The 23,550-nt window shown below is 34.5% G+C and overlaps 1 protein-coding gene across 9 annotated transcripts in view; it reads right to left on the bottom strand.

The window, feature by feature from the left end:
- The window catches only part of DMD (dystrophin), a 2,185,421-nt gene that overhangs the window by 1,331,324 nt on the left and 830,547 nt on the right, over positions 1-23,550 (bottom strand). For all 9 annotated transcript variants that reach the window (XM_078064107.1, XM_078064109.1, XM_078064106.1 and 6 more), the window contains 3 exons: positions 22,015-22,102; positions 5,118-5,359; positions 468-648 (listed from right to left, as the gene is read on the bottom strand). In XM_078064107.1, coding sequence (XP_077920233.1) covers positions 468-648; positions 5,118-5,359; positions 22,015-22,102 — 511 coding nt within the window. The remainder of the gene's footprint in view (positions 1-467; positions 649-5,117; positions 5,360-22,014; positions 22,103-23,550) is intronic.

Below are 23,550 nucleotides of genomic sequence, written 5' to 3'. Positions count from 1 at the left end.
ATATAAAACATATACTTGGGGTGCGTGGGTGGCTCATCCATTAAGCGTCTGCCTTCAGCTCAGGTCATGATCCCAGGGTCCTGGGATCGAGCCCCGCATCGGGCTCCCTGCTTGGCAGGAAACCTGCTTCTTCCTCTCCCACTCCCCCTGTTTGTGTTCCTGCTCTCACTAACTCTCTCTCTGTCAAATAAATAAATAAAATCTTTAAAAAACAAAACAAACAAACAAAAAAAATATACTTTATTTGTTCCTCAAAGTCATGAAATTATTATGGGCGGTGAGGGGGAGAAATGAAAATATAACACATATGTTTTCCAACAATGGTATCTTATTCCTTATTACTACAGAATGTAGGGACAGTGGATTCCTTTGATAGAAATTACTCTTTCATGTGAGTACTTTCTCTTTTTCCAACAAATACTGAATTTGGAAAATAGCAAGTAGCCATTTCAAGTATTTTTACTTACTTGTTTGAAGCTCTTTTTCTCTTGCCTGCACATCAGCAAAGACTTGGTTAAAATGATTTGTAAAGGCCACAAAGTCTGCATCCAGGAATATTGGCCCTTGTCCTTTCTCTTTCAAGGCTATGCTTTGAATTTTTAATCGTTCGATTTGAGGCTGAAGAGCTGACAGCCGGTGGACTTCATCCTGTACCGTAATTTAGAGTATTAAAATAAATAAAACTTTTACTTTGCATAGATTACATTTTTGCAAAGAAAGGTGTTAAAAGCCAGGGATGCAAGCTTAGCTTAATGCCCTTATCAAAAAATTGGTAAGAAATATCCATGAGAGTTTAGGCCAGCCTCGCACAGGTCATCAATTTAAAAATACCTTGACTCTTCATTCAACAGATACCATCATATAGAACTGTCTTTAAATTTCAAAATCACATCATTTACAGCATTAATGGGTGTGAATCTGCACTTGAAAAGTGCTACGAATGACCTTATATCCTCTCAATCAGACATGAATGTTCCTCTGTATCCCTCTTATCTCAAAATGCTGTGCCTTTGCTTCAAATTCTAAGCTTGTTTAATGAACAATATTTTTCTTTAAATTCACTTGTGAAGAATATAAATTACATCAATCCATATATATCTACATACGTACCTACTGCATTAAATTACACATTTATCTTTATACACGGATATTTCGTAGGTTACATAATCTATGTAATACTTATATAAACTCACACAAAATTATATTTATGTCTGTAATTATCTGTCTCTTATATGGGCACATTACTTCTCCTGACTGAACAGGCAATTACCACTGTTTCAGTTAGGGTGAGAGTTTGCTCTGCTTTTCTTGTCCTGGCATAAGTGTTAATAACACCCCCTTCCACTCTCAAAGAGTACTCTGGTTTGGATGATAAAATCACATGGACCCACTGCTGTGCAACATGGTGGTCACTAGCCATACGTGGCTACTGAACACCTGAAATGTGGCCAGTCCAAATTCAGATGTGCTGCCATTGTAAAACATACATTGAATTTTGAAGAGTTAGTATGAAAATATACAAATATTAACTCATAGTTTCAAATACGGATTCAATCTTGATATGATAATATTTTCAATTTACTCTTTTAAATAACATGCATTATTGAAATTCATTTACCTTTTTCCATATTGTTTCTAGAACATTTAAAACTACATATGTGGCTCAAATTCATGGCTTGCATTATATTTCTTTGGAACAGTGCTGTTCAAATGAGAATGTTTTCATTCTCTTTTGTTTCCAGTGAAGCTGCAATTCCTATGTCTCTGCTACACATATAACTGGAATTCATACAGAATGTCCAAATGCTCTTTAAGAATTATTACCATGACTGCTTACTTATAATTCACACCTCTGCTACCTTTAGAAAAAAAAGTACTTCGGGATTGTTTACCATTTAAAAATGTAAAAAAAAAAAAAAAAAAAAAAGGACAATTAAACTTTTAAGATTGGATTACAAGACAATTAGGAGGAGGGGAAAATGTAAAAAGTTACAGTAATTATGAATTAAATATAAATCTGAGCTTCCAGGTAGTCAAAGTGAAAAGAAAAAGAAAAAAAAAAGAACAAGTTATTTTTTGGATGCATGCATACTGTTTTGGAGAGAGTAATTTTGTCGTAGGATTCAGTAAGATAAATGTATCCCAAACGTTCTTTCATAGTAGCAAGACTACCTAATGGGCACTGTCACTTGTTAACAATTTTTGGAAGATAAAGGATAACTTTCAGAGGAGTGTTGCTATGTGGTTATAACAGTAAGAGTTGATTCAGGTAGGTTAATCTCGGACAATCAAATTCTTTTGCTGGTGAAGATGAAAGCCATTTATATAAATAGGGAGATGACCCAGGTCTCCCATTCCAATGTAAAGCCTCTCAATCAAGGGCTAGAAGGTAGGTGTATATCCATGGATGAAGAATAAGACAAGAGCTAAAGGGTAATACTCTGTGTTTTTGATTATAGAATTAAAGACATGCACTTTGTACACTAGGCTTACAAATGGTATCATTGCCATCTGCTGTGAAACATTTAAGAACCTGATTTACATTTGGCCAGATGGAGGGCCGTCATTCTTCCTGTTTAGGGGGCTATAGAAGGAGCCTACAGTATAGTAAAGTGTGTTCTGCAAAACAAAGGGGACTCAGAAACTAATAAAACATTTGGGCAAATGTTCAATTGAGACCTTAAAGTTCTGAGAGTAAGCCATAGGAGAGATCATTTCGACTTGAAATATTTAACATTTAAAAGATGTTAACGATTATTCACTATTTCCACAAAAGGGCCTTAATGTGGTTAGTCCTCCTGAGTAAGGCATCTTCCCTGAGTCTGTTTATCCTTCAAAATTTTGTGTTTATCTAATGGAAAAACTTTTGCATTTCTCTTGGGAAAGGGTCCATGGACTTCTTCCAATTCCCAAAGGGCTCTCTAACCCCCAAATGAAGAACCAGTTCTAGCAAGCATTATATTTGGTGCTAATACTGTGGTCTAATCTTAGAAAACATCTTCAAATAACAGAATGCACTGACAAATAAGATGGAAAAATTTATTTACCTAGCATTAATCATAGCGAAATAGTATAATGTTAACTTTTGCATGAGTGACTGTGAGCTTATCCTGCTAACTATTTTACCCAAGGTGATTCATTGAGTTAATATAGCAACCAAAGGTGCAGAGAAAAAGAGGAAGGGGTGATGAAAAGGGATGGAAATATGTTATCAAAATTTGGAACCTTGTGGCTGAATGCAGAAAAAAGAAATAATTTCCCTTAGGATGACTTCCTTAGCCTTGAGAGACTATTTAAGATATGTAACCACCAATGATCTCTATTTACTCCTCAGATAAAGACCAATATCCTCCAGGCCCCAAGAGTCCTTGCTTTGTCTCCTATATGCCTGTTTTTGGGGCTCCATCTTTCATCTTATCTCCACCCCTCACACCTCTCTGTCCAGTATTCACATTCTTGGCGGTGGTTGTTGTTCAAGCCACCAATAACCCTGTGGTATCTGTCAGGCCGCTCAAGGCAGCTAATACGCCTAGTATCATTCTCAGCAACACTAGAGACGTTGACTATTCCTTTTATGGCTGAATGTATTTTGTAGATTTTATGGTTACTTTTTGGATCTGAATCTCAAGAAACAGGTTAAGGTAATATCAGATTTTGTTACAAGAAATAATGCAGGTGGAGTATTCCACGGATTCACAGGAAAAAAAAAAAGAGTCACGGATTCTATTAACAGCAAAATGTGTCTTTAAGTATAGAAATTCCCTAGATTTGCATATTTGCATTAAAAAAACTAAATGCCTTTCTGTACTATATTCTTTATCTAAAAATTTATTTCCTGAATTTAGTCATTTCCTCGTAGAGCTGTAGGACCAATATGTGAAAGAATCATCAGGTACCTCAACTGTTCTTCCCTTCAAAATAGCTTTGAATTTCCCATCCCTTCCTGAGTTTAATACTACCTCCAAACTATCCTTGTCACCTCTCCATCTCTAGTCTCCCATTATTTAAACCATTCTTTTCAAAGTATGCACATTAACCTCCATTCACTGTTTCTCAGATTAAACCTAGCCATCTTAGTCTATCATTGATGTTTATCCTAGAAACCTTTTCATCCTTGCAATCCCCCACTTTCCATGAAAAGTGTTCAGCTCATAGTAACCATGTAAAACATTCAAGTGATCTTCATTACTGTATAACTCTGATTTTCTTACATTTGCAGACATACTCTTATAATCTCTTTCTTGGGTTCCTTGGTCCCAGTTATACCTTGTTTGGCCCTCCGGATCCACTGTCCACTTCTAGAACTCAGGAGAATGCAGAGTTCTAACAGACTAGGGCTCTTTGTACTCTGCCTACTGATTAAGTTTAGCCAATGGGGAGCTCTATCCAGATTCAGATTCTAGAGGCAGGGAGGAGAGTGAAGCAGTGTGGTGATTTTTCTGGCTCCATTCTTGTGATGGCACTTGGGCTGGCTCTTAAGGCTGTCTTTACAATGCGTGTCCAACTCGCTCCTTCTAGGTTTCTGTCACTTCTCTCTCTCTACTCCTTTCTGTCCTCAGAATGGTTACAGCTCTGACACCGGGTTACTCTACTATCCCTTAAGGTTCCTCCAGACTCTAAGCACAATGATGAAATATTTTGGTAAGGAAACCTTCCTCAAATTATCCAAATTTGAGTGAACTGTCAGTTTTAAAGATTTTCCTCATATATCCAATTATATAGTACATCAGCTGCTTGTGTTTGTGTGGATTCCACTTTTTTAACATATGACTGAGTTTTGCTTTTAGCACATGAGCTGTCATAGAAAAGAGCTCCAAATTATTGGCCATTTCTCATAGGATATGTGTAGTTTCCATACTCCAAAACTGCTTCACCATTCTGCAAACTGACAAAATCAATTAGCCATGTGTAAGTACTCTAAATGTATATACATATTTTTAGGATCCAGACATCAGACATTATCTATTTAAACTCATTTTCTTCACTTACATTTTGATCTTTATTGTGTTTAATTTTTTTATTCAAAGGGAATTTTTTATTAAATAATTTGCTATTCTTCTGGAAATTGCCAAGAAATTCCTATTGATCGTGATCCAAATAGGAAGAAAGAATCTTACCTTACAAATTTTTAACTGGCTTTTAATTGTTGTTGGCTCTGATGTGGTGGTGGGTTGGGTTTTCAACCAGTTTTCAGCAGTAGTTGTCATCTGCTCCAATTGTTGTAGCTGATTATAGAAAGTGATGATGTTGTTCTGATACTCCAGCCAGTTAAGTCTCTCGCTTAGCAATTGGCAGAACTCTATCCACCGGCTGTTCAGTTGTTCTGAGGCTTGTTTGATGCTGTCAGCATTAACACCCTCTAGAAAGAAGATTTTTAAAATATAGCCATTGAAGCCACACACTGCAAGACGTCTGAAAACCCGTTTGTCTCAAGTTTAAAAGTATTCATCATATGAAGGATTTTGAACAAATCATTTATTTACTGATAAAGAACTAGAAGTACCAACAGGATTTCTGATTACTGATTGTCAATTATTAGAGATGCATCTTATCAAGAGTATGAATGTAATAAAATAATAAATAAGGACACATAAGATGTAGAAGAGTAGAATACATTTAAATAAAAACAAAAAGGGTCAAAGCTCTGAGGAGGATTGGAAGATTGATCATGGACAAAAAAATCTTTTGGAGGATTCCCAAATCATTGTTAAATATCATGTATGCTATTGAAATGTACATCGAAACACTAACATTCGTATTTTTTAAATGGTTTGGGAATTAGCTGAAATATTATTTGGATTTTAATAAAGAAGTAAAGGAGCATTTATCAAAAAGCAGTAATTCTCTGTTTCTGCTATAGAAAGGCAGAAATAAGCAGATTTTCCATGGGTCCAAAGAAGTGAAACAAGCACTAAAAAAATAATCTTTCTAATATGAAAAAGATTTTCATGTTACTTACATATCATTTACAAATGTGGAAGTTGATCTGATAATTTAAAATCATATATAACAAAACTAAAGCAGAAAAAAATCTATCAAAGGCAAAATGGAAACGTAAGAACATCATTATCACTTTTAGCTTTCTGGAGAACCTAGTATGTGTTAGGAATTTGGTGTCTTTTAATATACATGATCTTATTTAAGTTTGTCATAATGTGCTATGTGATGACTAATGCCAATCCAAGTGTATATTATCCTATACACATCAAAAAAGAATAACAACATCATGTAATGCTATGTTAAAATACTCACTCTCTATGGTTAGTTGACAAAATTCCAGTTTTCTTACACACACACACACACACAAAGCATGAATTTATATAGTAACTTCCTTAATAAATTACATTATATAAAATATTAAATATGATATGCATTTTAAAATACAGCTATGATAGCATTGGTAACTTTCTTATAGCTTTTGAAATATTATTTGAATGTTTCCTATTCCTACATATATCCATAGGGATCTCAAAAGGGATCATGAACTCACTGTAAGATTCTTCCTCTAGATTAAAATATCTATGGGCTAAAGTGATTTAGTGAAGACAAAGTCGTCTAAGAAAAATCTACTTTTATGAATGTTAGTTCTACTCGACTTTCTAGTAATGTAATTTGGTTAATGGGCAAGGAATTTGTTAACGAGTCTACAGACCGTCTCTAGCAAACAGAAGTCCTGTGGTTTTACAAACATGCCTCCCACTCTTTTTAAAGCCTAAAAAAATAGAGATTTGAATTCAACGACTATATTATTTTACCCTTTTTTACTCTCCTCTGCTCAGATATTCTAGTTTTCATTTTGGTTTAATTATGTTATGCACCAAATCACATTTCTCAATTGATTTGAAATGTAACTCCACTGATTTCAAACTTTTGATAGGACATTGGAGAACACAACCTTTGCAAATATTATTAGCAACAATCTTTTCTTCCTTCTCTGGCTGATATATTTTTAAAGAAAAATAACTTTTAAAATAATGTATAAAAACATAAAAGATGCAAGTCTCCATATATACAACTATAAAAGGTTTGTAGAAGCTAAAAAATTCTTCTAATACTCTAATAGTTAAGGAAGCAATTGGCTTTATTGAGAAATCTGGATGTTTTGTGTGATATACTGTTTGTGATAATTTGGTTTGGAGCAGTGACCAAGAATTGTATCAAAATATGTTTGGGGGATGCCACTAAATAACCGTAGCTGCAAAACGATCAGGTTTGCTACAAAGTGTAAGAGAAGAATCCAAAACTGGGTCATATGGGCATTCAGTTTGAGAAAAAAATACTATGATAAAATGCTAACATTATTGTTAGAAAACAAAAGGGAGTAATTTAAAATACACAAGGGAGAGACGTTATATTATGTTAGATAACGATTCAAAAATGTGCCATGGATATAAATGATCAGATGTTTAGAGGAAATATTTTCAGCATATGTTAAACTTGAATAAGCACTTAGAAAAGAAGTAAGACCATGTTGGTCCAATTCCAATATAGGTAGGCCAGAGATGGTAAAGTAATTTAAAGGTACTGATGAACTGATACTGCATTGAGTCTTATTTAACATTTCTCTAAATTAAAAAGAAATACACAGAAAAATACCTCACTGTCCCTGAGAGAGGTCAATCATATAAAGAGCCAGCCCTCTCAAGTGAAAAAATAAAACCATAAGGTAATTTTCAATATGAATAATACATGATAATCTAATCAGAAAAATATAAATCAAACTGTAATGAACTATCAATAGGTCCTGTGGTATCTATTAAAGTCTAGGGATAGAATTTCATGTGTCCTTGTTGATCATTCCCCAAAACTATCAGCTCAATGTCAGGCCAAAAAAATGTCCACATGCTAAACATCACTGGAAAAGGAATTAAAATAAATGAGAAAAGCAAGTTTTGTACAAATCCACTATGAAATCTATAGTACTCTCTACTTATTAACATACTGATTTTTATAACTGAATAAAGGTGATTAAAATACAATAATAGGTAAAATAAGGATCTCCATATTAGGATAAATGGTGAAAGGGAACAGAAAGTTGCAGAAATTCACAGTAAGAGCTCTGGTATTAGTCAGAACTGAGTTCAAATTTCACTCCTTTTACTAAATGGGTAAATGAGGTTCAATTATTTGATCCCACTGGATCTCATTTTTCTCATCCATGAAATGAGGCTAAAACAGAATTGACCTCATAGGATACCAATGAGGATTCTGAGTTAGCAGATATGAAGCAGTTACACAAAGCCTGACATATGCCAGGCAACCAATAAATATTAGTCAATGTTACAGCAAATAATATGTAGCCAACAACAACAACAAAAAAAGAGAGATCAGATCTTTCAAATGTTGAAATTGGTGGGGGGAGGTCTTTTTAATGACTGAAAGGGGGCATTTATAAAGAATCAATGACTAGTATTTTTAAAGTTAGTGCTCATTTTATATAATAGGACACTAATATGGGATATAGAAAGTGCTTATAGACATTTGTAAAAGAAATCATATCAACCAGTGATAAAGTCATGAGTTTATTAGCAAAGCTTGGAGTATTTGGCCATATATCCATACTCATTTGCAATTAAAGTTATAAAGGGCAACCATGCCAAAAATTAAAAACAGAAACTTCTACGTGTCACTGGCAAAAACATGATGTTGACCACAGAGAATCAGACATCCTATTATGAAGGATTTGCATGTAAATATTGTATTACTTCATGTGTGAATATACTTCCTGCTCAACAAGAGTGTAGCCTGTCCTTCTAAACTCTAAACCCCTCTGAGAAAAAGGTCTCCACTGGCAGTATCTGATAGAGTCCCCAGCTTAGAGTAGGTAAGGAATAAATACAGTGTACTTGTGAACTCACACAAGACCAAATCAATACCTTACCTCATATGAATATGAACATTAGGGGAGCAATACCCATAGACACAAAAAGCCAAACACAAACACGCACATAGTCTCTCTTGCTTCAAATTTGCTTTTGCTTAAAATACTTGGGGGAAGAATCAAAAGCACTGGTACATGAACATTATGTAATGTTTACCTCTTAAATTAAAATTATAAATGCTGTTACTTCAACTTCATGAATTAGGCATCTATTTTGAGAAAGTCTCCTAAAACTTTTGTAGAATAAATAAGGATACTGTTTCCCAAACGAATACTGGAATGTGAATAATTTTACTATTATATGTAAATGTTTTATGTGTATTTTGTAAAATTATATGCTCCTTAACCCAACTGAAAATTTTAAATTTTATGACACTTTTTAAGTGTGAATATCTGCAAATTTTTAAGTATCAATCATTTGAGCATCTTTTTTTTCTAATTTTTTGCTAACTACTTAAGAATACAAACACTAACTCACCAGGCATTATGAACAATACTTATGGAAGCCATTTTGTAGTAGTACATTAGAATCTCAGGGATAATGGATCATAATCTATTCACATCTCATATTCTAAACAACCCCTGAAATAGTCCATGAATAAATATATTGCACCCAGAGGAAATGGATCATGACTTCAAGTGCATCCATTAATTTTATTACTTGTGTACAGTGCATAACAGACTGTTAGAATAATTTTAATTGTGCACCACCTTCCATGCAAATACTTCAGAAATGCCACTTAAAGTGAAATATTCCTCACCAAGTATATTCATCATTAGCCATGAAGCCAGAGTAGAATAACACAAAACCTGTGTTTAGAATGAAAACTCAAAATAAAGTTTTAATAAATAGTCTCCGATTTTTATTGCATATTAGGTGAGGGTCATTATAAGCCCATTTGGCATCTAATATAACAGCCTAAAATGTAATAGAAATTTACTATGTCCATGAAAATAAGGCCTGAGGATTGTAGACTAAGTTCTAGAGGTCTTTTCGACCACACTAACTTTTATACAATTGATTTTTTAAAATAATAGTTTTTAAAAGTTAATAGGTTTATATAAAATATATACCCCTAGTGAATATAATACATGAATTTACTAAAAGAGCTTTTTTAAACTTTTATTCATAAACATCATTGAATTATGAGAGACAAAGGCCAGATTCCTACTCATATTTGTTTTTGTGACTAATTTCCTCTAACAGTGACAACTATGACCTTCTCCCCCTCTCTCTCTCCATCTTGCGCTCGCTCTCTCTCTCTCTCTCTCTCACATACACACACACACACACACAAGCATAAAGTTTTTTCCTTTGGAGACTGGAGTCAAAGAATGATGTGTCTGTCAATTAACAACATTTATTGAGTGTGAACTCTGTGTAGACCATTATCCCCAAGTGTCACATGGAGAAATAGGAGACATAAATCAAATTGCCCAGAACTGAGGAGAGAGTAAGAGAAGAGGAAATGAGTCCAACTGTGGGGAAATCTCACTTACTATGGAGGGGCTGGACAACTGCAAATAGTACTATTTCCATGCCCCACTGTTAGTTATACAGACCAGTTGCAAAATGTTTTCCCATTAAAATATATAATCAGAAGAGTTACTGCCACTAAAAATCCTTCACAATGATGTGAAGAGAAGATGAGAGGTTTGGCTTTGAGGCGAGCCAAACTGACTATAATCCCTGTCCTTACCAATCTGACAAAATTTGGTTGCCCAAACTCAAATGGTACCACTCATGTGAAGTACTTAATGAGCTATAAACCGAAATACTAAAAATGCAGTTACACAGTTAATATTATAGATAAGAAGAGTCCTTGTCTGTGTTATCAGTCTGTACTATTTAATTACAATCTTTAGCAGACTTACTATTAGGTATCACCTTAAACACTATAATCTAACACTCAAGGGATGATGGTTTTGAGGCATTCTTCTAGTTTAATATACTAATAATTACTACTTTTATTTAAACATTTCCTTAATGTGATTGTCTTCAGATTCCTAATTAACATACAGGAAGCTACAATTAGAAATTGAAAGGGAAGCACAGTTTAATGTAGAAAACATCACTAACCCTATTAGATAATTATACTATCTCCTCTGAAAATTGTGGTGAAACAATTTTATAGCTTAAAGAAGGGGGAAATGAGCTATGCATATATATGCTTCCAAATAAATGTTTGATACTATTTTTTTTAAAGATTTTATTTATTTGACAGAGAGAGACACAGCGAGAGAGGGAACATAAGCAGGGGGAGTGGGAGAGGGAGAAGCAGGCTTCCCGCTGAGCAGGGAGCCCAATGCGGGGCTTGATCCCAGGACCCTGGGACCATGACCTGAGCCGAAGGCAGACGCCCAACCAACTGAGCCACCCAGGCACCCCGATACAACTATTCTCTTGGTAATTTTAATATTAATAAAGGAAAACAATTTATCTAAACCAGGTCTTTTTTTATACCTGACTGATAAGGAGCTATCTATAGATGCAAGAATGTTATTTTACAAACAAAATTAAGAATAAAGTATAATTTAAATAGATAAAAATAAAGCAAATTATTAGATATAAAAATACTCCAGATTGTCCTGAAATTCCATAATCTCATACACTGAAAATCTTTTGCTTTGAAGTAAGCAGATCAGTTAAAAACCGTCTGACATAAAACCTCAGGAAATTAAGATTCATTAATGAATAATCAGAGTAATGATATAGTAGCCAGATTGTTTACCATAGTTGTGAAATTATCTAAAATTTTAATTATACCATTTTTGTGTTTAAATAAAAAATTATAAAAACAAACCTTAGAGAAGGTTATGTTGTATCCTTTAAAAAAAAAAGAAGTAAGTACAAATTTGGAAATTCCCCCTTCTCGGCATAACACAGCTACAGGAAAGAAAATTAGATCACTAGGTACCCAATCTAGTCTCTGACTTACTCTCATTAAAATTCTAGAAAGCCAACAATTTCTTGAGATTAAAGTTCTTATTCCCATCTTATATAGTAACAATAAGCTTCATAAAAATTATATTTGTGAAAAATTTCTCTAATAAGAATTTCCCTCCACCATCCACCACTCTCTCAAACTACCCCCATACTTATCCAATCAAATGATGTTGACAGGAATCACAAATTTAATGTTAGTTCAAAAAGGACACGGTTAAGGAATAGATAAATCAGTTCATTATACCAAAATCTATGTTAAAAACTTAGAAACATGATTTTTAAGCTAACATGCTCTCTGTTAGCAGTACTGTAGCCTCTCTATTTAGCCTACCAGGATCATGAAGATCACTTACACGCTTGCACAAGAACTGGGGCATCTAAAAGGAAAATGTTCATGTAAAACTTTGAAGTATGCAAGTAATTGAAGCAACCCCCTTTTTTGGTTATAAAAAAGGTTCCAAATAGGGGTGCCTGGGTGGCTCAGTTGGTTAAACATTGGTCTTTGGCTCAGGTCATGATCCCATTGGGCTACCCGCTCAGCAGGGAGTCTGCTTCTCCCTCTGCCCCTCCCCCTGCTTGTGGTGGCTCTCTCTCTCTCTCTCTCTCAAATAAATTAAAAAAAAAAAAGGTTCCAAATAAATTAATATGAGTCTCTTACTGATTCTGTGCATATTTTCCAAATATCAATCATTCTACAATGAAACTCACAGTATAATTAATACTAAAATTCACAATATATTTAATGTTAACTGTACTTTAATATTCTGTAAGTAAGTCTTTCCATTTGATAAAGGAGAGTCAAAATGAAAATTGTCTTTAAATTGATCCTAACTTCTATGCAACTCTGTTATGAGAGTGTTTTCAGGACCTAAGACTGATTTTTTTTTTGGGGGGGGGATTTTTGGTAATTTTTTTTTATTTTTATACTGTGAACATATATCTTAATATTATAGCAATTTGAGCTAGTTTTTTCCCCTTTACATACATTCAAGAGAGATTCATTTAGAGACTCATTACAAAAGTTAAAATTATTATTACACTTAGCAAATACTTTTTCTTTTTTGGGAGGGTCTATTTTGGGAATTCTGTCCTTTTTTTTATTTTATTATGTTACGTTAATCACCATACATTACATCATTAGTTTTTGATGTAGTGTTCCATGATTCATTGTTTGTGTATAACACCCAGTGCTCCATTCAGTACGTGCCCTCTTTAATACCCATCACCAGGCTAACACATCCCCCCACCTCCCTCCCCTCTAGAACCCTCAGTTTGTTTCTCAGAGTCCATAGTCTCTCATGGGTCGTCTCCCCCTTCGATTCCCCCCCTTCATTTTTCCCTTCCTACTATCTTCTTTTTTTTTTAACATATAATGTATTATTTGTTTCAGAAATACAGGTCTGTGATTCAACTGTCTTACAAAATTCACAGCATTCACCATAGCACATACCCGCCCCAATGTCTATCAGCCAGCCACCCCATCCCTCCCACCCCCCACCACTCCAGCAACCCTCAGTTTGTTTCCTGAGATTAAGAATTCCTCATATCAGTGAGGTCATATGACACATGTCTTTCTCTGATTGACTTATTTCACTTAGCATAATACCCTCCAGTTCCATCCATGTCATTGAAAATGGCAAGATTTCGTGGTTTTTTTTTTGATGGCTGCATAATATTCCATTGTATATATATACCACATCTTCTTTAGCCATTCATCTGTCCATGGACATCTTGGCTCTTTCCATACTTTGGCTATTATGGACATTGTTGCTATAAACATTGGGGTGCACGTACCCCATCGGATCACTACATTTGTATCTTTGGGGTAAATACCCAGTAGTGCAATTGCTGGGACATAGGGTAGGTCTATTTTCAACTTTTTGAGGAACGTCCATATTGTTTTCCAGAGTGACTGCACCAGCTTGCATTCCCACCAACAGTGTAGGAGGGTTCCCCTTTCTCCTCATCCTCGCCAACATCTGTCGTTTCCTGACTTGTTAATTTTAACCATTCTGACTGGTGTGAGGTGGTATCTCATTGAGGTTTTGATTTGGATTTCCCTGAGGCCGAGTGATGTTGAACACTTTTTCGTGTATCCGTTGGCCATTTGTATGTCTTCTTTGCAGAAATGTCTGTTCATGTCTTATGCCCATTTCTTGATTGGATCATTTGTTCTTTGGGTGTTGAGTTTAAGAAGTTCTTTATACATTTTGGATATTAGCCCTTTATCTGATATGTCATTTGCAAATATCTTCTCCTATTCTGTCAGTTGTCTGTTGGTTTTGTTGACTGTTTCCTTTACTGTGCAAAAGCTTTTTATCTTGATGAAGTCCCAATAGTTCATTTTTGCCCTTGCTTCCCTTGCCTTTGGCAATGTTTCTTGGAAGAATTTGCTGCAGCTGAGGTCGAAGAGGTTGCTGCCTGTGTTCTCCTCTAGGATTTTGATGGATTCCTGTCTCACATTTAGGTCTTTCATCCATTTTGAGTCTATTTTTGTGTGTGGTGTAAGGAAATGGTCCAGTTTCATTCTTCTGCATGTGGCTGTCCAATTTTCCCAACACCATTTGTTGAAGAGACTGTCTTTTTTCCATTGGACATTCTTTCCTGCTTTGTCGAAGATGAGTTGACCATAGAGTTGAGGGTCCATTTCTGGGCTCTCTATGCTGTTCCATTGATCTGTGTGTCTGTTTTTGTGCCAGTACCATACTGTCTTGAAGATTACAGCTTTGTAATAGAGCTTGAGGTACGGAATTGTGACGTCACCAGCTCTGCTTTTCTTTTTCAACATTCCTCTGGCTATTCAGGGTCTTTTCTGGTTCCATACACATTTTAGGATTATTTGTTCCATCTCTTTGAAAGAAGTTGATGGTATTTTCATAGGGATTGCATTAGATGTATAGATTGCTCTACGTAGTATTGACATCTTCACAATATTTGTCCTTCAATCCATGAGCATGAACATTTTTCCATTTCTTTGTGTCTTCCTCAATTCCTTTCATGAGTATTTTATAGTTTTCTGAGTATAGATTCTTTGCCTCTTTGGTTAGATTTATTCCTAGGTATCTTATGGTTTTGGGTGCAATTGTAAATGGGATCGACTCCTTAATTTCTCTTTCTTCTGTCTTATTGTTGGTGTATAGGAATGCCACTGATTTCTGTGCATTGATTTTATATCCTGCCACTCTACTGAATTCCTGTATGAGTTCTAGCAGTTTGGGATGGAGTCTTTTGGGTTTGCCACATAAAGTAACATATCATCTGCAAACAGTGAGAGTTGACTTCTTCTTTGCCAATTTGGAAGCCTTTTATTTCTTTTTGTTGTCTGATTGCTGTGGCTAGGACTTCTAATACTATGTTGAATAGCAGTGGTGAAAGTGAACATCTCTGCCGTGTTCTCGACCTTAGGGGGGAAGCTCTCAGTTTTTCCTCATTGAGAATGACATTTGCTGTGGGTTTTTCATAGATGGCTTTTATGATATTGAGGTATGTACCCTCTATGCCTATACTCTGAAGAGTTTTGATCAAGAAAGGATGCTGTACTTTGTCAAATGCTTTTTCTGCATCTATTGAGAGGATCATATGGTTCTTGTTCTTTCTTTTGTTAATGTATCACATTGACTGATTTGCAGATGTTGAACCAACCTTGCAGCTCAGGGATAAATCCCACTTGGTCGTGGTGAATAATCCTTTTAATGTATTGTTGGATCCTACTGGCTAGTATTTTGCTGAGAATTTTTGCATCCATGTTCATCAGAGATATTGGTCTGTAATTCTCCTTTTTGATGGGGTCTTTGATCTTGGGATAAAGGTAATGCTCATAAAATGAGTTTGGAAGTTTTCCTTCCATTTCTATTTTTTGGAACAGTTTCAGAAGAATAGGTATTAATTCTTCTTTAAATGTTTGGTAGAATTCCCCTGGGAAGCCATCTGGCCCTGGGCTTTTTTTTTTTTTGGGAAATTTTTGATAACTGCTTCAATTTTCTTAGTGGTTATTGGTCTGTTCAGGTTTTCTATTTCTTCCTGGTTCAGTTTTGGTAGTTTATACATCTCTAGGAATGCATCCATTTCTTCCAGATTATCTAATTTGCTGGCATATAGTTGCTCCTAATATGTTCTTATAATTGTTTGTATTTCTTTGGTGTTGGTTGTGATCTCTCCTCTTTCATTCATGATTTTAGTTATTTGGGTCCTTTCTCTTTTCTTTTTGATAAGTCTGGCCAGGCGTTTATCAATCTTATTAATTCTTTCAAAGAGCCAGCTCCTAGTTTCGTTGAGGTGTTCTACTGGTCTTTTGGTTTCTATTTCATTGATTTCTGCTTGGATCTTTATTATTTCTCTTCTCCTGCTGGGTTTAGGTTTATTTGCTGTTCTTTCTCCAGCTCCTTTAGGTGTAGAGATAGGTTGTATATTTGAGACCTTTCTTGTTTCTTGAGAAAGGCTTGTATTGTTATATACTTTCCTCTTAGGACTGCCTTTGCTGCATCCCAAAGATTTTGAACAGTTGTGCTGTCGTTTTCATTTGTTTCCATGAAATTTTTTAATTCTTCTTTAATTTCCTGGTTGACCCATTCATTCTTTAGTAGGATGCTTTTAGCCTCTATGTATTTGAGTTCTTTCTGACTTTCCTCTTGTGATTGAGTTCTAGTTTCAAAGCAGGGAATGATCCCAATCTTTTGGTACCAATTGAGACCTGATTTGTGACCTAGGATGTGATCGATTCTGGAGAATGTTCCATGGGCACTAGAGAAGAATGTGTATTCTGTTGCTTTGGGATAGAATGTTCTGAATATATCTGTGAAGTTCATCTGGTCCAGTGTGTCATTTAAAGCTTTTATTTCCTTGTTGATCTTTTGCTTAGATGATCTGTCCATTTCAGTGAGGGGGGTGCCAAAGTCCCCTACTATTATTGTATTGCTGTCAATGTGTTTCTTTGATTTTGTTATTAATTGGCTTATATAATTGGCTGCTCCCATGTTAGGGGCATAGATATTTACAATTGTTAGATCTTCTTGTTGGATAGACCCTTTAAGTAGGATATAGTGTCCTTCCTCATCTCTTATTATAGTCTTTGGTTTAAAATCTAATTTGTCTGATATAAGGATTGCCACCCCAGCTTTCTTTTGGTGTCCATTAGCATGGTAAATGGTTTTCCATCCCCTCACTTTCAAGCTGGAGGTGTCTTTGGGTCTAAAATGAGTCTCTTGCAGGCAGCATATCGACGGCTCTTGTTTTTTTAATCCAATCTGATACCCTGTGTCTTTTGATTGGGGCATTTAGCTCATTTATATTCAGGGTAACTATTGAAAGATATGAATTTAGTGCCATTGTATTGCCTGTAAGGTGACTGTTACTGTATATTGTCTGTGTTCCTTTCTGGTCTATGTTGCTTTTAGGCTCTCTCTTTGCTTAGAGGACCCCTTTCAATATTTCTTGTAGGGCTGGCTTTGTGTTTGCAAATTCCTTTAGTTTTTGTTTGTCCTGGAAGCTTTTTCTCTCTCCTTCTATTTTTCAATGAGAGCCCAGCTGGATATAGTATTCTTGGCTGCTTATTTTCCTCATTTAGTGCTCTGAATATATCCTGCCAGTCCTTTCTGGCCTGCCAGGTCTCTGTGGATAGGTCTGTTGCCAATCTAATGTTTCTACCATTGTAGGTTACAGACCTCTTGTCCCGAGCTGCTTTCAGGATTTTCTCTTTGTCTCTGAGACTTGTACGTTTTACTATTAGATGTTGGGGTGTTGACCTATTTTTATTGATTGTGAGGGGGGTTCTCTGTGCCTCCTGGATTTTGATGCCTGTTTCCTTCCCCAGATTAGGGAAGTTCTCTGCTATGATTTGCTCCAATATACCTTGTGCCCCTCTCTCTCTTTCTTCTTCTTCTGGGATTCCAATTATTTTAATATTGTTTCATCTTATGGTATCACTTATCTCTCAAATTCTGCCCTCGTGATCAAGTAGTTGTTTATCTCTCTTTTTCTCAGCTTCTTTATTCTCCATCATTTGGTCTTCTATCTCACTGATTCTCTCTTCTGCCTCATTTATCCTAGCAGTTAGAGCCTCCATTTTTTATTGCACCTCATTAATAGCCTCTTCGATTTTGACTTGGTTACATTTTAGTTCTTTTATTTTTCCAGAAACGGTTTCTCTAATACCTTCCATGCTTTTTTCAAGCCCAGGTAGTATCTTTAAAATCGTCATTCTGAACTCTAATTCCGACATCTTACTAATGTCCGTATTGATTAGGTCCCTGGCAGTCGGTACTGCCTCTTGTTCTTTTTTTTGAGGTGATTTTTTTCCATTTTGTCATTTTGTCCAGAGGAGAACAGATGAATGAGAGAACAAAATGCTAACAGGGTAACAACAAGCCCAGAAAAATATAAACTAAACAAATCAGACAAGACCTGAAACCGGAGGAAAAGAAAGGGAAAGAAAGAAAAGAATAAAAAAAGAATAAAAAAAAAAACATATGATCAAATATGATCAGGCTGTTGCATAGATCAGTGCCACACACTAGATTTTGGGTGTATTTTGGTCTGTTAGAAGAAATGGCCTCCCAAAATTTTAAAGAATGAAAAGCTTATATATGTACAAAAATAAGGGTAAATACGATGAAAGGATGGAATGTGGCTGTAAAGATGAAAATTATAAAAGATTTTATAAAAGGAATTGATAAGGTAAGAAGTTGGTTAATAAAAGAAAGAAGAGAAAATAAAAAAAAGGGGGGAGAATGTGATCAGGCAGGAAACTAGAACAAAGCCATACACTATAGAGATTTAGGGTATATTTTGGTCTGTTAGAAGAAACTGTATCCCGAAATTTTAAAGAGAGAACAACATATATATATACCAAAAATAAGGTCAACTACTATGAAGGGATAGAATATGACTCTAAAAATGAAAAATAAAAAAGATTTTTAAAAAAGGGATTGATAAGATGTTGGTTGATAAAGGGAAAAAGAAAATTCAAAAAAATAGAAAAAGAAAAAAGAAAATTAAAAAAATTAACTTTGAAAGACTAAAGAATCAGGGGGAAAAAAGTCATGAATTCTTTGTGCTGCATTCCCCTAGTGCTGGAGTTCTGGACCTAAGACTTATTTTTAACAAAATTCTGCAACATCATGTCAAAGTCACTTCTACATTGACATCAATGGTAATCTCTGCACTTTTAAGAATTTTAAGACACTCCCCCTTTTCCTCAGCACCTTTCTTAATTTCCTTTAACAAACTGCCTTTGAGACTAATAGGTTTTGTTTTCTGCATTTCTTAATACTAAAAATTCATTCTTTCAGTAGGTATTTAGAAATGAACAAAAGTAGATTTTGAAATATGTCTAATATATTTTATACCAGTTTTGAACCAGAATGATACAAGTATTGAATTTTTTTTTTGCAGGTCTTAGATTTTCATTCTGAAGGAAAATTTAAAAGAGGACTTCTAAAATCATTCCAGATACTAAAAAAAAACCACTCTAATCTTACAGTAAATTATCTGAAGTAGAAAATTCAGCTTTCTATGTATGTATACAAATATAGAAAATACTATAAAATGCTCTTAAAGATATTAGTTATGCTTATTCTTACACCTATTTTACACTATGAATATGTGTTAAATATTGTTAGCACAAAACAAACTATAAATTTGTATTAGTTGCATAATATTAATAACACTGTAGAAGAATGACTTGTCTTTATCTTAATTTTTGAGGATTAGAGATGTGGTTAAGAGGAATAAACATTTACATGAGGTCATCAATGAAGTACCATGATTCAGCTCTTATTTTCCTTCTTTATAAATAAAAGGACAAGAATGTATGTGTTTTATATGGGTATGTTTTATTGTAACTCCATAGCTTAAACCTGAGAAAAGAAATTCTGGGCTTGTAAATTTAAGACCTTAACCGAGATAATGGTTAGAAACCTGGTTTAGAGAAACCTCATTTCATCCTTCGGCTTTATGAGCCAAACCAGTAAATTCCAGTTTTTGGTTCTATGGCAGCAGAGCTATTGTTAATTAGGGTGAGGGGTCCCAGTGAAATATACCTGGAGAGAGGTACTCCAGGCACTTAGGCATGTGTCTGCCTTCACTCAACAGTTTGCACAATTACATAAAATAAATGTTATGAAATTTATTCTGTGTAAGACCGAAAAAAAGGAACAAAAAGTTAGAATCCTTGAGTGATTGAATGGAGCAGCAGAAATGCTCTAGGTATAGCCAAAATTTGAGCCTAATCACATAACAGTCAGACCTTATCTTTATTTGCATAACACACGAGAAGCTTAAAATTTGATCGATACGGTAAACCTATGAGCAATGTCTCAGATCACACCCCTAGCTCTTACTGGTCTTTGCTCTCCACACAAGTTAGCATTTTTCTTCAAAAGTATTATTATTTTCTGACCAAAATTATCTAAGTAACTGCCTTAACTTTGCTTTGCTAAGAAGAATTTCACCAATTAATATTTATTAGGGACCTAATGTATGTCCTGATTTTTCTTCATGCTTCCTAAATTTAGAGCTTTGAGGGCAATAACCTAGAAAATGACATCATCACTAATCATATGATCATTTTAAACCAGTATGTGGTTTTAATTACCAAAAAAATCATTCCCTACATTTCTAAATTTTAAGTGCTTTTTGAATAATGATCTGAGTTAAGGTATGCTTGACATTTGATTATGAAAAGAGACCATTTAAAAGTATAGATTTTACAGTGGCTTATAAAAATAAAAAAGTGACAATATAGTTGCTACGGGGAAATTGTGTAGTGGCTACAAGCCTATTTTTTAGATCACAAAATTTCATTTAATATGAGTATGCTGTTATCAAATTCATCAGTTACACCACCCAGCAACATACAGCTCAACAACAACCTTTCAGTATTTTGCACTGTCTATATATTCATTAACTTGTTAAGCCAATCCTCAGCTGTCATGTTTGCTTGTTTTTATTATTAACCAAATACAGTCATGGGGCTCATTAAAAGAAAAAAAAATGAATTGATTTCCTAAGAAGATCACTGAACTTTTTAATGCCAACATGACAATTAAGGCAAAAAATAATTCATACACAATATTTATGCTCCAGAATGCAGGAAGGTCCTGGAAACAGCTGACATGCACAACAAAAACATTTGTTACATTTTGTTATTATACACTTGTAAACATATCCTGTGAAATATGTAAAAAAAAGTCTTGTTTGAAAATAGCATTATCCCTGATTCTCATAAATTACTTATATCTGGAAATGAATGTAGTATGACAATGACAATTTCAAAGAAGTTTGTTCAAAACCCATGTCAATAACATTTTGTTCAGATAGCTTCTGAAGCACTGTTAGGAAAAACTAATTTTAATTCATTCTCAAAAAAGAAAAAATATTTGGGGGAAAAAAAAAAAAAGCAAGAGGCGCCTGGGTGGCTCAGTCAGTTAAGCATCAGACTCTTGATTTTGGCTCAGGTCATGATCTCAGGATTTTGAGATCAAGACCCACCTTGGGCTCTGTGCTGGGCATGGAGCCTGCTTAAGATTCTCTCTCTCCCTCTGCCCCTATCCCACCTCCCACCCCCACCCCCTGCTCACAGGTGCCCTAAATAAATAAATAAGAAAAAAAGAAAAAATGTGTTAGCTTTGTACTTTTACCTTACTCAAAAACAGCTGAAGTTAAAAAAATAAAGTTTCCCCTGAGAAGACATTTGTAAAATGAGTTGAAAAAAAAAAAATGAAAAACAACATAGAAAATGTCAAATACATTACTAGCCACAGGTATGCTGATGAAGCCTTACATATAATTTTGGTCTGTTTGGAAAAATACATTGCAAGAATTACTTAAAATCAGATCACAATCAGTTTATATATAGTATATGATTGCTTACATTTCCAGTGATTTCTGCAAACATTGTTTTCTTAAATTATTTGGACAAATGCTAGCAGGATTTGCATTAAAATTGATTTCTCTGCAACAGATTGATAAAATATTCTAGCACATACCATTTTCTTCCACTGGACTCAAAGATGAATTTCCTCTAATAATTCGCTTAGCATTAAGAAAGAATAAAAAAAGCTCACAAACTCACTTTAATTTAAATTTGCATTCAGGAAGTTCTTGTCTGATATAATTCAGCTGATAAATATGAACCTATGTGTTTATCAAATCCCTAAGAAGATTATCTAAATCAACTCCGTGTAATTACCATTCAGCATCTGTTCCACCAGGGCCTGAGCTGATCTGCTGGCATCTTGCAGTTTTCTGAACTTCTCGGCTTTTTCTCGCTCTATGGCCTGCAGCATGACAGCAAAGGTGAGTATTTCAATACAAAGATTGTGAAGCTACACAGTAATTATAACTTCTACTTGCCCTTTCAAGCCTTAAGATATTTCACTCTGTCAGCTTATCGTGTGAACCTAAAGATTTTTTTCTCAAGTTTCTTGGCACCAGAAGCATCCAAATGACAATGAAAGCACAAGCCATTTTCATATTGAATTGCTACTACTTTTAATAAGATTTCTACTCTTAACTTTTTTTTTTACACAATAGTTTCTGATGCACTGTAATATAAGGCTGCAAAAAAACCCCACAAAAAAACAAAAGCAAATAATAAGAAATAATGAAAGTATAAAGTGACAGAGACAGATAATTAAAACTTAAATTTGTCTTTTAAATACACACCACTGAAATTACTCCTAATAACTTAAGTACGTATTCTGTATTAAAAATCAAATAGAAAATCTTGTAAGTATATAAAAAGGGAAAAGCACATTAGAATGAATAATTTAGCAAAAAAAACCCATATTTACCTAAATACAAGACTACAGGTTAATTTTTCTCTCTAAAACTTTCAAAGTACTCCCATTTCAAGGAAAAATAGATTCAGTTTCGAAAAGCTTTCTAAATTCTTTTGTTCATTTCTCCTAACTTAAACATAACTTTTGAACAACAAAACCACAATGATTTGAATTAACAAAATCTAGCATTTAATACTGTTGGGTTTAGTTAATAATGTCTCTACAGATATATATTACATATACATAAGATATATATTATATATATTAAACTATGATACAACTGAACTGTATTATCATAATCATTAAAAATATGTGGCTATAGCATTATGTTATATGTCCTAAAACATAACTACCTGCAGAAAAAGCAAGCTTTAAAGCATTTAACATATAGTTGGAACAATACTTCTGTGACCCAAAAATAGCATCATACAAAGATTTCACTTGAGTTTGTGACAGGAGGTTATTCCATATCCAACTTTTTTTTAAATTTTAATTCGATCTATAGGTCTCTAAACAAATGTTACAGGGTATAATATTGGAGTACAGGTAGGAGGCCTGTAATTGACATGTGCACACTCTGCAGAGCATTGTTCAATAGAACTTTCTGCAAGCATGAAAATATTATAGATCTGTGCTGTCCAATACAGTAGCCATTAGCCACATGTGGGTACTGAGTACTTGAAAGGTAGCAAGTGTGACTAAGGAAACTAATTTTTCATCTAATATAATTAAATTTAAATTAAAAAAGCTACCATGTGTCAAGTGCCAATTGTAATTCTACAGTGCAGATCTAGTGCCTTCCCTTTTGAAATCCAATAAAGACAGACAGAAAGACAGACATGTAGACTAAATACAGATGAAGATACTATGGCAACATCAGAAATACATTCAGAGAAATAAGTAATCATCTTATCGCTAAACTAGACTATTTCCCAAGCACACCA

Source organism: Halichoerus grypus, chromosome X (assembly GCF_964656455.1).
Source record: "Halichoerus grypus chromosome X, mHalGry1.hap1.1, whole genome shotgun sequence".
Taxonomy (NCBI): Eukaryota; Metazoa; Chordata; class Mammalia; order Carnivora; family Phocidae; genus Halichoerus; species Halichoerus grypus.
This window is presented reverse-complemented; position numbering and strand designations above follow the sequence as displayed.